Here is a 15,714-nt window from a genome sequence, read left to right on the forward strand (position 1 = left end):
GGGGGAGGGGGAAACAAAGAGGGGAGCCCACCCTCTACTCTGGGCTCCAGCCCAGAGACCCTAATAGTATCAGCTATGATAGCTGAACTTTTAGAAACAGGACACGTACAATTCCCTGGGCTACTTCCCCACAGCAGCCCCCACTTCCTCAAGCTCCACTTCACCATTACCTCAGAGTCTCCTTCCTTGTGCCTGATATGGTGTGTACTGCTCAGTCTCTCCAACAGCACAACTTCCCACCACAGCTCCTGACATGCACACCCACCTGACTAACTGGGAGGTTTTTAACTAGTTTCAGCCAGCCCCTGATTGGCTTCTGGTGTCCCAATCAACCTAGCTGTCTCCACTACTTTCTGGAAGGATCTTAATTGGCCCCAGGTGTCTTGATTAACCTGGAGCAACTGCCATTTGGTTACCATGGTAACAGGGATTTGTTTAGCCTGGGGCTAACATACCTGTTTCTCACTACTTTCCTATAGCCATCTGGCCTTGCCCTGTCACACCATCTTAAGATCTGTTTCTTTATCTGGTGATGGTGGGTACTATTAGGACAAGAGCACCTTCTTAACAGCTCAATATTATATTGTTTTGATGCAATTTAGATGGAATATGAGGATATGACTCTCTGCTTCTTAGCTTATGTTTGCTGCTGCTTACTGCAAAAAAAAGCCTGAGACCTTACAGAAGGTCTGAAGCTGTTGGGAATGCTGTGGGCTTTCTTTTTGCTGCTAGTCTATAGATCCCCAGAGACTTAAGGTTGCCCTTGAATCCTTAAGACTATGAAGCGTCTCTTCTATTTTATTGGAAAACAGTAAGGGACCTTCAAAAGAAAGGTATTGAATTGTTTGTTGCACCTCTTAGGGAAGGCTGATGACTACTGTCAAAATGAACACTGCATAGTGATGGAGGAAGCCATAGCTCGAGCTGCAGTCTGCCTCATCCAGGTTTGCCTGCAACGTTGTCCAGGCAACTAATCTGTCCTCCTCCACTATTACAGAGAACTCCTGCTTTGTCTCACCATGACACTTGTCTTTGAACTTCAGGATATTATCCCATAGGCTGAAACTGTAGTGCCCAAAAAGAGCTTGCTGGCTCACAATCCTAAGCTGTAAACTCCCTGCAGAATAAAGTTTCCTGCCAAAAAGGTCTATCTTATTTGCTTCCTTTCCCTTTGGAGTAAGAAGCCTAGAGTCCCTGCCTCTCTTTTTCACTGCAGCAGCAATCACCAGGAAGCCCGAGGAGGGTGGTTGTAGAAATGGATCCTTGTAAGGGAACATAATAGCTCTTCTCCACCCTTTTAGCAGTTGGAGGCAGGGAAGATGGGGTCTGCTATAAAATCATGACAGATTCCAGATTCTCCCCTAGAGGGTTCTTCAGAGGCAAAATGTCCATGCCTGTTTGACCTTTCCTGTACCTCTTCTGCTTGGATATCCAGAGCTGCAGCCACCCTCCTCAACAAATCTGGATGAGCTCTGAAATCATCAGGAGAGGGAAAGGTAGACTCATTCACTCTGCCTCATCAGGTGATGTAGAAGAATAGGCTAAGTGTGTTGAGGAGGCCCCTCCTCCAATTCCTCTACAGAAGAGTACTGGTCTTAGTACCAGGGGAGATAAGATGATGATCTTCCTGCAGATGCTCCTGGTGCCTAGCTGAGGTAGAAAGGTGGGAAGGGAGCAGAGAGGCTCTCTAATGTGGAGGGAAGACCCCAGGGGTCCAACAGGGCCATTGGTATTGAGGTAGGACCCAGCTACGTGAGGCCACTGGCTCTTAGAGTGCTGAGGCTGTGATTGGTACCATGACAGGCAGGCACCTCACTGGAGCTACTGGGCATGGTTGAGGCAATAAAGGTTCAGCTTCAGAGTCTGATGAGGAGCCCCCTTCCACACACCATTGGGGAACTGACCTGTCAGTAGCTGAGAGCCAAGCTCTGAGTCTGGAGACGGGGATACTGGTAATATCATTGCTGGCTTGCCTCTAGATAGAATCCTATTCAGAGGTGCCATGAGAGAAGAAGTGGTCGGTACTCAACAGTGCTCTGGGGCTGGACTTGGGGCTGTAGAAGTGTGTAGTTCCAATCCAACTGTGTGAGATTCCTGAATTGCAGGAAAAGACGGAACCGACAGGTTATAGATATCCCTGGCTACCTCAAAAACCTCAGGTGTTGACAGCACAGGAAAGAGGTCCTGGGTCTGCAGTACCGAAAGGTATGCTAGGTCATTCAGAGATTGGTCTCAATGGACCCTTTCTGGGTTCTGGAGTCAGCAATCACTCCTGGCTTATAGAGTGCTCCTGGGGGTGCGACTTCTTTGAGCACCCCTCTGAGTCCTTGCGTCAACTCAGAGCCTTTGTATTAGACTTGAAAGACCCCACTACTGAGTCTTTAAGAAACTTATGCAGTATCTTCTTAGGCACCAGTGATGTGGATCTACCTGTGGACTCCATCAGATCAAGTCTAGCACTCCTGACTGACTTGGATGTTCTTGGTACCCATACAGAGTGGAAAAGTTCCAACAGTGGATGAAGCATAGACTCCCTAAGCTGGTACTCAAGTCAGGCGGCCCTGTCCATTTTCGAGAAGTGTTTGAAACTGCTACAAATGTGACATTTGTCACTTACCTGAGCCTCTCCCACACACTTAAGTCAGCTGGGGTGTGGGTCACTCATGACATAGACCTGTTACATGAACAACAGGCCTTGAAGCCAGGAGAACAGGGCATTAGTTTGGTAGCAAACTGAGTACCCAACTGGGCATTGGTAACCCTACACTAAAAAAATACTAATCTATACTTATTCTTATAACTAACTATTTACAGATATTCTACAGATATACTAAAAACTAACACTACAGGTATTATATGCACTAAGGATGGGAAGATAAGTAGATACAAAGATCACATCTCCAACAACAACCACCACCACCACCATTGCTAGCAGTAGGAGGGAACGGGGGGGGGGGGGTTTGGGAGCAGCGTGTGTGCAGTGGCACGAGGCAACAGAGGCCCAATGGGTAAAGCTGAGGGAAAAATCTCTGACAACTGTGCACAAGGCTCACACAGATGTACAGTGCAATGGACATGTGCAATCACTCCAAGAAGAACACAAATTCTAGCTGTTTCTATGCATTCCATCTATAGTACATACATTAATTTCCATCTTCAGTAATTTTAATATGATGATATATCTGTAAATTCTGAGGTGTCCTATGTATCACCGAGGTCCTGATTGGCTCCACAATCCTTACTCGACATAATGGAGGGTTGCTGAAATGGGCCCCGAGTTCTTATATTAGATAAAGCTCCCACCATTTAATCACATATCTTATATAAAATTGCTTACATGTCTTACGACACATGCAAGTAGTATCAGGCAGAGACTAATGACTACAGAATTAGACCCAAAGTTTATATCAATTACATGCATGGTACAATAATTACCTGAATTATATTTCAAGCACTTATGTGTTTGGGTGAATTAATCAGTTTTACCTGATGATTCAGCTTCTTGTTCTGAAGAATTGTCAGTCTTTTCTGTGTGAACATAAATATTAATATCTATTAACAGCGCAACACTAATTCATTTGTTTATATATAATTTAGTTAATTATACCTTTAGAATCTTTTACATAACTCATGTTTACACAGCTCCAACTTCCATTCCTTCACAGCTCACATCCCCTACACCCAAATCATTCCCCATCCATTCCTTCCTAATACCTCATATCCTATATCTATTACAAAATATAAAAATGTAGATAAAGTCAATGGCAAAGTATTATAGCTGGATTGGTTGTGGAGGGTTATGCAGGTGTGTGAATTGGGTATGTGGTATGTGGAGAAGATATGGAAGAGACAGAGCTGGGTACTCAGCGTGTGAGAGTTGAGAATGAGTATGTGGTGTGGAGGGATTGGTCAGGTATGAAAGAAAAGTAAGCTGGATTGTGAAGGCTGTGAGTTGAATGTGAAGGAAGTCTGAGACTGATATGGACATGTGAAGATTGTAAAGAAGGTTGAATCAGGTGTGTGCCTTCTGGAAGCATAAAAGTTGCATGTGTATCAACAGAAGAAAGTCATCTGAAGTACTGCTAGTGTATGCACCACAGCCCTTATTACCCTTTTTCTTAGCCACGTATGAAAAACTCTTGTGCTATAGAAAAAAAAAAGTGTATGGAAACACCAGACTTTTCACCCAAATGCATGCCTAACTCCTATCAAAGTCAATGGGATTTTTTTGCACGTGGAGAAATGTAGCATTAGTATCAAAAGTACCTATCCTCACTGCTTTCAGAACAAACTACATGTTTTCAGTTTAGCTTTTCTGCAGAACAACAAAGAAGGAGATTTAAAATATTCTGACAATGGAGATGAGAAAAGGAGAAAGAGAAATAAATATATTTTCTTTTTTGAATATAAGGCATTTGGATAGCACATAATGGTTGTGGGACAAAATAGATAAATATTTCTTTACCTTTGCTGGTGTCAGATCTTGTATCTCTACTCTGCTCTTCCATGCTTCTTTCTTCCTCAAGCTTAGTGGCCTCACTTTCTTCATATTCATCTGTTTCTTTGTAACTACCAGTTTCTTGAGCATCTATTGCAGCTGAGAAATATAATTTACAGAAGTCATAGCATAAGACAAAAAACATATTTCTTTGAAATTACTTCTTTGACCCTAATTTCAGTAACTATTTGTCTTGAATAAAAACAGAAGCAAAATACTGTACCTGAAAAAGTTAAAAACCAAAATAAAAAAGGAAAAAGCATTTTAAAACATTATATAGCACACTTGAGAGCATCTCTATAATCTTGATAGAGTGCAATGATTCTAAATATTGTCAAACTTAGAATTTTTTTTTTTGGAACACAGAATGTCCGTGAAATATGATGCAACTGTTGGCTTCCTCCCCACAACTTAGCATGCTGGTAGCCTCCATGAAGTCAAGAATACTAGCAGCAGGGGCTTAGACAACAGCAAGAGAGGAAATCACAACACCTGCAACCACTGGTCTCCTCCATGAAGTTAGAAATACCACCAGCCACCTCCACCATCCCCTCAACCCTCTTGTGTAGAAACATCATTTTCCCTCCTCAGTTTTCTTGAGACTGAGATCTGACGAGAAGAGGGAGCCCTTTGTACCCTGTTCTGAGGACATTTCTTTGTGTGCTGTGCCATGACAGCTTTGCTTTTCTGATCCCCATGTGCATGATGGCCAAAAAAGTAGAGTAAAGCTGTCAAGAGCTGCAGAATTGGAGGTCTGGGATCATACTGGAGGTGGGAGCCTTGTGTTCTCAGCTGTGATGGGCATTGGGAGATAAAGCAAGAGGGGACTGATATCCGTGTGAAAACCAATTGTTTAATACTTATTTAAGTCACATTAGTTCAACATTGGGTCTTATTTAAAAGCACAGGGCAGTGATTAACAGTGACCCTAGTTAGTAGCTCATACTGTTTAGTACGGGTTGGTGGTTAACAGAATCATCATGATCCATGTTCTAATAATGGAGGAGGCCCTTGACTTTTTTTGTAGTGGTGAGAAGCAGTAGGTGACTCAGCTGTCCTTGTTCTAGTCAGTGAGCTCCATGTAGAAAGTTTGTAGAAACACACTTCACACTGACATTCTTTAGCTTCATTCAGTGTACAAAATCACTAAAAAGATGAGGAGAGTGAGGCAAAAGATGATGAATGGATATAGGACATTCTCATTAGTGGGTTGATATCTCAAAACTTTCAGTAAAGCTCATCCAAATTTGAATGGATGTTTTCATTGGTTACTTAATGTACTCCTAAAAAGAAGAGAGGGTTACTCACCTTGTGCAGTAATTGAGGTTCTTCAAGATGAATGTCCTGTGGTTGCTCCACTGCAGGTGTCGGTGTGACCCTGCATCATAGATCAGAGATTTTCTGTAGCAGTGCTCAGTCGGGGCATGCCTGCATAGTAGTCATCTTATGGTGCCGTTGGCACCTCATCTAGCGTGTGCATGACCCGACCCCTTCAGTTCTTTCTCTACTGCAGAGCTCTTTTAGCAAACTCTGAAGTGGAGGAGAGGAGGGTGGCCAGTGGAACACACATCCCAAAGAACCTCAGTTACTGCACAAGGTGAATAACCCTCTCTTCTTCTATGAGTGATGTCCTGTGACTGCTTCACTTCAGGTGATTGTAGAGCAGTGCCCCACTGTGGATGGAAGGGGCTTCAGATTCACGTGTATTGTTGCAGAGAGCACAGTAAGGCCTATTATAGCATCTGACAGAGAACTTTGAGTGATGGCATAGTGATGTGCAAAGGTATGCACAGAAGCCCAGGTACCCTGCATATGTCAATTAGAGGTACATTGTTCAAGAAGGCTATAGACATTGCTATGGAATGTGTGGAGTGGTATCTGATCCCTCGTGGGGGTTTTGTGTTATGCAGTCGATAGCAAAGTTGGATACATGTGGAGATCCATTTGGATAATCTCTGGGTTGATATTACGCATCCTTTGGAGCATTCTGTTGTGGAAATAAACAGCCTGGGAGATTTCCAGTAGGGCTTGTTTCTGTCCACATAGAACACTATGGCTCGCCTGATGTCATAGAAATCATAGAATATTAGGGTTGGAAGGGACCTCAGGAGGTCATCTAGTCCAACCCCCTGCTCAAAGCAGGAGCAATCCCCAGACAGATTTTTGCCCCAGATCTCTAAATGGCCCTCTCAAGGATTGAACTCACAACCCTGGGTTTAGCAGGCCAATGCTCAAAGCACTGAGCTATCCCTATGTCTAGTGTATGTAGAATGGCCTCTTGTGAGTTCCCATGTGGTTTGGGGTAAAATGTGAGGAGGTGCATGGGTTGATTTATATGAATGGATGTTGATATTTTAGGTAAAATTTTTGGGTGTGGTCTCAATGTGACTTTGTCCTTAAAGAATATGACATGTGGGGATCAGCCATTGGTGCCTCAATCTCACTCACTCGTATAGCTGAGGTGATCATGACCAAAAATGCAACTTTCATAGATAGATGAAGGAGTGAGCAGTTCACCAAGGCTTCAAAAGGGATTCTGGTGAGGCATATAAGCACAAGGTTTAAAACCCATGTGGGTGTAGATTGTTGGACTTCCGGGTAAATGTTCTGTATGCCAGTGAGAAAGTGTTTAGTGACTGGGTGTGCAAATATGGAGGGTCCCTCAAACTTAGGGTGAAAGGCTGTAATAGCCACTAGGTGAACTTTAATTGAGCTTATGGATAAGTCTGATTCCTTCAGTTCAAGTATGTAGTCCAGTATGAACGGGAGTAGCGCTGTTACTGCAGTCAACTGTTTTTGTTGGCACCATAGTGAGAATCAATTCCATTTTTGGAGATAAGTATTGCGAGTGGTGGATCTCTTTCTATTTAATAATACGTTTCACTTGTTCTGAGCAGGCTAATTCGTCATATTGGAACCAAGTAGGAGCCACACTTTGAGATGAAGTTTCTCCAGATTTGAGTGCAGTATCCTGCCTTTGTTCTGTGAGAGGAGATCCGCCCACAGTGGAAGAGTTCGGTGGGGCACAGACCACTATACGCATCAGGTAAGATTACTATGTTTGTCTGGGCCACATTGGATTTAATCAGTATGATATGGGCCCTGTCAGTCTGTATCTTGTGAATTACTTGCGAGATCAGTGGTATCAGTGGGAATGCATACATGAGTGACGCATCCCATGGGATGAGGAAGGCATCCCCCAGTGACTGGGGTCCCAGTCCTGCCCTGGAGCAGAAGAGTGGGCACGTGTGGTTTATTGATGATGCAAACAGGTCTACAGAGGGAAAGCCCTATTTCTGGAATACTGACTGGAGGACTCTGTTGTTTATTTCCCATTTGTGCTCCTGGGAGAAATGTCTGCTTAGCATGTCCTCCATCATGTTCTGGCACCTGGGGAGGTAGGATGCCGTGGTGGTTACTTTGTGGTGTATGCACCAGTTCCATAGTTTCATGGCCTTGGTGCATAGTGAGTGGGGAGGAGATCCTCCTTGGCAATTGATATAGAACATGGATGCTATGTTGTCGGTCAGTATCTGGATTGACTACAGCTGGTGAGTTTGGAAACCGCAACTCTAAGGCAGCCCCCCAGGTGAACAGCCCTCGAGCCCTGAGCCCTGTAACCCATGATCCCAGCAGCCTGGTAGGCAGTCTCTGAGGAGTGGAGGAAACGTGGAACTGGGAACAATTTTTTCATGGAATATCAAAATTTTTTAGCAACATTGAAATTTTCACCTCTAAAATTTTGATTTTGCAGAAAATGAATTTTGTGTTGGAAAATCATTCTGATGGAAAATTCTTGACCAGCTTTAGTCAGAACCATATTTTGAAGCTCCTTAGTGCATAACTATCACCCTCAACTCTAGAATATTTATATTAAATGTTCCACTTTGCCATTTCCCTCATTTGATCCCCATGTATATACACATTTAATTAATATTTAACATATGACTTCCTTAATATTCTAATTACAGTTTTTCTGGAAAAGATTCTGGCTTGAAAATAAAACTGTGGAAAAGAACACAGCTTAATACAACATAGCATAACCATAGAGTAGACACGCCTGGGTAAAACAGTGAAACCCAAAGAGCAATCCCATGCTTTGTGTAATTACTTTACAGAACAACTTTACAACTCTATAACCATGATGACATTTAAATGTGCTGATAGAGGGTTTAAAACATTCCCAAATAGTAGCTGCTTTATTTAACTCTTCTAAAAGCAAACAAGACAGCCCAAAAAGCTGGGAAACACCTTATTCACCTTGCTCTTTTAACATTTTTTCTATTTCCAGCTTATTTTTCACTTTTGTAATAGCAACATCTATTGCATCAATACGAGCTTGCTCAATGATTTTTTCCCTTGCTTCTTCCATACATGGTTGAATAAGTTTGTCCATATCAAGAACCTAAAGAAAATATTTGAAAACATAAAAATAAATCTAAATAATTAATCTTAATAAAATTTGATACATAGATAAACATACGCACAGATTCAGGCACAGATCACCCAATTCTGCAGTCAGTTACAATAGTAATTGTATTTGGAAAAACTGCACAGATTTCAGTGAAAGCAGCATTTGACTCGTTTGTTTGTGCAGTGTTATTTACAAGTTGTTATGAATTTTTCTTCTCTTATGTGCAAAACATAAGACACAGACTCTCCACACAGTTAATGTAAATAACTGACAACTATCTTCCCCGTAAGGGAAAAATTAGGAGTATCATAATTGTAACCTCCAAAATAGGTTACTTTCCTGTAACTAGATTTCACAAAATTACTGCATTTTTTCCACAAATCCATACATTTTGAATGTGTGCACTAATGACCCACTAAGAACATAAAGCTAATTAAATGGTCTCAGCATCTCTCTCAAGAAGATATGTAGGAGGAGAGAAGTGTGATCCAAACCCTGCAATGTTCTGAGTGCCTGCTGAGAACCCTCTAAACATTATAATCAATGGGAGCTGTGGATACTTAGCACCTCTCAAACTCTGGCCTTGTATATTTAAGATGAAAGAGAAAGTTACTCACCTTGCAGTAACCTAGGTTCTTCGAGATGTGTGTCCCTGTGGGTGCTTCACTCTAGGTGACGGTGCGTCCCGGCGCCGTTGATCAGAGATTTTCGGTAGCAGTGCCTGGTCGGGATGCACGCACTCAGTCATTATCTCCCGTCTCGTTGGAATCTTCCTGAGTGCATGCGCCCCGCACCCTCCTCAGTTCCTTCTCTACCATGGAGAATCATACTAGTACTCCAAAGTAGAGGGGAGGAGGGCGGGGAGTGGAGGAAGAGAAGCATGAGGGGAGTGGAGGAGGAGAAGCACGAGTTCGCCGTCAGTGAAAGCCAGGTCAGGTGGAGAGAGTGGCAGTTCAAAAAGTGAGCCCTGTGTATCTAGGAGTGGAGAATGAGGCTCAGGTGGCACTGAAAGGTCACATTGAGTGAGAAACTGTTGCTCCTGCTCCGTGGGCTGAGCTGAGCCTGCTCTCTGCTCTAGCCCATTAGCAGGAGAAAGTGAAAGTGACAGTAGTGTTGCAGACTGCTTGGAGGTGCCCTGCAGGGGGTCTGCTGCTGGTGCCCAGGTGGAAGATAGGCTTGGTGCTGACGTTCTTCTCAGTGCCGAGGAGGGGCGCGCTGCCGGCAGCGTGTCCATTTTAGGTGCCAAGGAGAAGCGCACTGTCAGCACCACATTCGTTGTAGGTGGTGAGGAGGGGCGCACTGCCGGCAGCGTGTCCATTTTAGGTGCCAAGGAGAAGCGCGCTGTCAGCACCACATTCGTTGTAGGTGCTGAGGAGGAGCGCGCTGTCGGCACCGCGGCCGTTTTCGGTGCCGAGGAGGAGCGCACTGTCGGCACCGCGGCTGTTTGCGGTACCAAAGGGACCGGTGCCACGAGGACCTTCCCGGCATGGGAGGTCGGGTCCCTGCCTCTGCGCTCTGTCAGAGCCATGGCTGAGGCATTAGAAAAAGCCGAGGCACCTACCTTTGGCGCTGTCAGCACAGAGGGTAGGGATCTCGCAGGAGACCCCCTACCCTTGTTAAAGTCTCTCCTCTGAGACTGTTCCGCTTCTTGCCTCTGCTCCAGGGAGGGTGAAGAAATGCTCCCAACTGGTTTGGATCTGGCCGGGGAGCGTGTGGGAGCGGGTTTAACTTTCCCAGTCTCCAAAAGCGGCTGTAAGGATTTTTCCATTATCAGTCTTTTGAGCCGCAGGTTCCTGTCGCGACGAGCTCTTGACTTGAGGCTTGTGCAATGGAGGCACTTTGCGGGGACGTGGCTGTCCCCGAGGCACTTCACACAATGTGAGTGCCCATCTGACCGTGGCATGGAATCCTGACAGGAAACGCACCTTTTGAATCCTGAAGCTCCTGGCATTATGAATTAGAAATGGCAAGGGAGACTGTCTCAACAGGAGACAAGCCTGAGGGATTTTTTTTTTGAACTAAGTAACTAACTATGTAACTATACTAAAGGAAGGGAAACCACTGGGATGCAACTAATAATTATTTCTATGTTCTTTGTTACTGTTTCCTATAGAGACCAGTGAAGAAAGGCAGCACTGCCCTGAGTCCTGTCTTCATCCAAGGACGGTTGAGAAGGAACTGAGGAGGGTGTGGGGAAGATTCCAGCAAGACAGGAGATACCAACTGAGTGCGTGTGTCCTGACCAGGCACTGCTAATGAAAATCTCCAATCAACGGCGTTGGGATGCACCATCACCTAGAGTGGAGCACCTACAGGGACAGCACTCAAAGAAGAAGATTAAATTTTGTTTCAATTTTCTCTATATCCTCCAATAAAGGCTGCCTTACTAGTCTATACTCATACAGTCACAACATGTATACAGTTAACATAAGGAAAGATATTATACTAGTAAAGATAAATTACTACATGAAAGTATTAAGGTATACTACACTGCATAGTAAACCCAAACTCTGACTATGTTTAAGCTCAAGCACTCTAACACATTCCAGTATCCTCTCACAACGCGGGCTGGCTTGCTCACCCAGGGTTCTAAGTATGAGCCCATGTTCTGCTGTAGCATGCGTCCAAGCCCACCCATTTAGCAGTGAAGATGGCAGTAGCAGAAGCCCAAGTTGCAAGGCTTGTGTTCAAACATGCCAGCAAGTTAAAGAAGTATGGGCTGGATGAATGGATTATAAGGTGAATAGAAAGCTGGCTAGATTGTTGAGCTCAACGGGTAGTGATCAATGGCTCCATGTCTAGTTGGCAGATGGTATCACGAAGAGTGCCCCAAGGGTTGGTTCTGGGGCCGGTTTTGTTCAATATCTTCATTAATGATCTGGAGGATGGCGTGGACTGCACCCTCAGCAAATTTGCAGATGACACTAAACTGGGAGGAGTGGTAGATATGCTGGAGGGTAGGGATAGCATACAGAGGAACCAGAGAAATTAGAGGATTGGGCCAAACGAAATCTAATGAGGTTTAACAAGGACAAGTGCAGAGTCCTGCACTTAGGACAGAAGAATCACATGCACTGATACAGACTAGGGACCGAATGGCTAGGCAGCAGTGCTGCAGAAAAGGACCTAGAGGTTACAGTGGACGAGAAGCTGGATATGAGTCAACAGTGTGCCCTTGTTGCCAAGAAGGCTCATGGCATTTTGGGTTGTATAAGTAGAGGCATTGCCAGCAGATCGAGGGACATGATCATTCCCCTCTATTCGACATTGGTGAGGCCTCATCTGGAGTACTGTGTCCAGTTTTGGGCTCCACACTACAAGAAGGATGTGGAAAAATTGGAAAGAGTCCAGCGGAGGGCAACAAAAATGATTAGGGTGCTGGAGCACATGACTTATGAGGAGAGGCTGAGGGAACTGGGGTTGTTTAGTCTGCAGAAGAGAAGAATGAGGCGGGATTTGATAGCTGCTTTCAATTACCTGAAAGGGGGTTCCAAAGAGAATAGAGCTAGACTGTTCTCAGTGGTATCAGATGACAACAAGGATTAATGGTCTCAAGTTGCAATGGGGGAGGTTTAGGTTGGATATTAGGAAAAACTTTTTCACTAGGAGGGTGGTGAAGCACTGGAATGGGTTACCTAGGGAGGTGGTGGAATCTCCTTCCTTAGAGGTTTTAAGATCAGGCTTGACAAAGCCCTGGCTGGGATGATTTAGTTGGTGTTGGTCCTGCTTTAAGCAGGGGGTTGGACTAGATGACCTCCTGAGGTCCCTTCCAACCCTGATATTCTATGATTCTGCCAATGATATCCCACAATTCTCTCACACCAACATACTGGCCAAGCTGTGGTGTGAGGAGAGCAAGATCCATTACTTTGGCAGCAGTACTAGAAACCTGCATGTTTATGAAGCCACAGAGGCTGGTGGCACTGGGGATCCACCATACTGGTAATCAGGCCTGGGAACAGAGTAAGTACCACAAGACTGCCTATTGCAAAGTGAAGGATGAGAATGGTGTGTCAGGGAACAACTCAGCTTGCTACCCCTACTACAAGGAATTTGACTGATTGTTGGGAACTGCACACAGAACAGAGTCAACAGTCCTGCACGACAGTCTGCTGAGCAGGGATGGCATGCTTATAAACCCAGGAAAAAAGGAAGCAAGGACAAGGGACACTCCTGGAAGAGAGCCTGGAGTTGCGCAGAATAAACCACAATGCTGCCACCTGGCTTAGATCAGGAGGATCAGATATTGGACATCCTGGGTCAATATTTGGAGGACCTGTTTGGGGATGACCCTGGGGAGCAGTCTGCAGAGGAAGAAACAGCACAATAAACCCCGGAGCCAGAGCCTGGTATGTAGCAGTCACCATTTTTAGTGTTATTGCTATTAAGAATGGGTTTTTTTTTCCAAATTATGCCCAATATAATTGTCATTACATGCTGGGTGTGTGTGTGGATTTTGCTTGTGCTGAGGCCAGTAGCCATGCCATTTTTTAAAATCACTTCAGCCTGACACCATTTGGGAGGTAAGATGGATTCCAGGACTGGAAAAAAAATTAAACAAGCAGCAAGCATTAACTTTTTACTAGAAACACAGTTATTGTTTGAAAGAGGTTTGGAGTATTAGCCTTCTGAAGCACAGATTCATATTTTCTTTTGCATGTACAATTCTGTTTATAAGTTGGCTATGCCAGAATGCCCTCCTGGCACAGCTGTAGTCTCCTGTGCTGCCTGGATTAATCAGTCCTATTTGCAATGGTGGATGTATTTAGTCTCTGGGGCTAGCGGTGGTGCAAGGAAGTTTCGCGCCCTAAGCGAAACTTCCACTGTGCCCCGCCCCCGCGGCAGCTCTCCGCCCTGAGGCACTCCCCCCTGCAGCAGCTCCCCACCCCCTGGCCCAGGGAACCCTGTGGTACCTCCCCACCCTACCTCACCTCTGCTCTGCGTCCTCTCTGAGCATGCTGTCTTGCTCTAATTCTCCTCCCAGACTTGCGGCGCCAAACAGCTGATTGGCGCCGCAAGCCTGGGAGGTGGGAGAAGCGAAGCAGCGACTGCGCGTGGAACCCCCGGGCTGCCAGTGGCGCGCTGACCCAGGGGAACCCCTGGGCTGCTGGCTGTGTGCTGACCCAGGGGAACCCCTGGGCTGCCGGCAACCGCCGGCGGTGCACTGACTCAGGAGAATCCCTGGGCTGCCAGCAGCAGCTCAGACTCCCTCTCCCTCCCAGGGCAGCGGCCGCTCAAACACTTAAAAAAATTTGGGGGTGCCGCTTTTTGGAGAAAGCTGGAGAAAGCAGCTTTTAGACTGGGCTGATTGGGGGAAGTGGCTGCAGCTGGGGCCACGCCCCAAACAGACACAGCTGGCCCTATAAAGGCAGAGAAGCCAGGAACAGACAGAGAGTCTCTCTCTGCATTCAGAAAGAGAAGGGCCTGGCTGCAGGGAGATAGAGACAGAGTACCTGAGTGGAGCAGGGCTGGGGAAAGGCTGGGGAGCTCTAGCCTGGAAAACCCCAGGCTGTGGCCTAGCATTGGGCTAAAAGGTACTGGGGGTTACAGAGGGCAGCCCAAGGGTAGGCAAAGGCAGCAGGTCCAAACCCTCCTTGCTAGTGATGAGTGGCTGATACTGCAGTCTGCCCCAGAGTGTGGGGGCTAGACAGGGGCGGCTCCGGGCCCCAGCACGCCAAGCACATGCTTGGGGCGGCAGGCCGTGGGGGGCGCTCTGCCAGTTGCTGGGAGGGCAGCAGGCAGGCAGCTTTCGGCGGCATGCCTGTGGAGGGTCCGCCAGTCCCACGGCTCCGGCAGACCTCCCGCAGGCGTGCCTGCAGAGGGTCTGGCGGGTCTGGTGACCGGCAGAGCGCTCCCTGCTTGGGGCAGCGAAATGTCTAGAGCTGCTCCTGGGGCTAGATGATGACTGGCAGTAGCCTGATACTGAGGTGGGGATAGTGGGTGGGGGTTCCCCTAGGAGGGGGAGACCCTGAGAGAAAGGGATTACTGCCAGGGGGCAGCACCCCAGCTAACAGGGCACTGGGGACTGGGAGGGACACGGGGACCAGAGGATGCTCCAGAGCTGGAATGAGCTAATTCCCGAAGTCACCAGCAGGAGGTGCCACAGGGGTGAGTCTGAACCTCTACAGGCCCCATCTGGTCATGGCACGCTGTCGCCGTACTTGTCAGAGTGGCCGATGTTCTGGCCTGGATAAAGGGCAGATATGAGGTGTGTATATCAATGCAAAGTACATGCTCAAAGATGAGCTTGGAAAGCATGGGTTTGCATGCGCAGATACATGAATATGGGTCTACTATGCGGTGTGGACACAGCCTTAGTGGAATGAGTGGGTGGCATGTATCACTGTTTGAGATCAGACATATCGATAGTCTTCACATCAAACTCCTATGACTAAAGACCATCTGAACAATATGTACTGCTTTTAAACAGAAGTGAAGAGCATACATATGCTATCTTATATCTAACATCCTTACTACTATTCAAATAACATTCTAAAATCTGGAAGTCTAACCCTACAAGTTACTTAAACATATTTATATATACCCACCTTTCCTTTATATTTGTTTGCAATCCAGTTACAAAGAGTTGTTTTTCCAGACAATGGAGGTCCAAATACTACTACTTTACAAGGAGGAAGTGGCATAGGTGGTAGCAGATAGGGACGTGGATTCAACATAAATTCTCTCAATGCTTCTTGAGATGAAAATAAATACATTTTACCTAGGAAACTTTAAAAAAATTGAAAAATATACATGGTTAATCCTAAAACATAGACCTAACACCCAAATCATACCAAATTCT

The 15,714-nt window shown here is 45.8% G+C and overlaps 1 protein-coding gene and 1 long non-coding RNA gene across 9 annotated transcripts in view; one reads left to right on the forward strand and one right to left on the reverse strand.

Annotated features, from left to right (window-relative positions):
• The window catches only part of AK9 (adenylate kinase 9), a 212,832-nt gene that overhangs the window by 145,289 nt on the left and 51,829 nt on the right, over positions 1-15,714 (reverse strand). For all 8 annotated transcript variants that reach the window (XM_045009542.1, XM_045009545.1, XM_045009543.1 and 5 more), the window contains 4 exons: positions 15,461-15,641; positions 8,759-8,903; positions 4,466-4,597; positions 3,487-3,528 (listed from right to left, as the gene is read on the reverse strand). In XM_045009542.1, the coding sequence (XP_044865477.1) occupies positions 3,487-3,528; positions 4,466-4,597; positions 8,759-8,903; positions 15,461-15,641 (500 nt within the window). The remainder of the gene's footprint in view (positions 1-3,486; positions 3,529-4,465; positions 4,598-8,758; positions 8,904-15,460; positions 15,642-15,714) is intronic.
• LOC123366272 lies at positions 493-11,117 on the forward strand. The gene is made up of 3 exons (XR_006578003.1): positions 493-535; positions 7,396-7,544; positions 11,026-11,117. It is a non-coding gene; the product is annotated as an uncharacterized LOC123366272 (long non-coding RNA).

This window comes from Mauremys mutica, chromosome 3 (genome assembly GCF_020497125.1).
Source record: "Mauremys mutica isolate MM-2020 ecotype Southern chromosome 3, ASM2049712v1, whole genome shotgun sequence".
Lineage (NCBI taxonomy): Eukaryota > Metazoa > Chordata > Testudines > Geoemydidae > Mauremys > Mauremys mutica.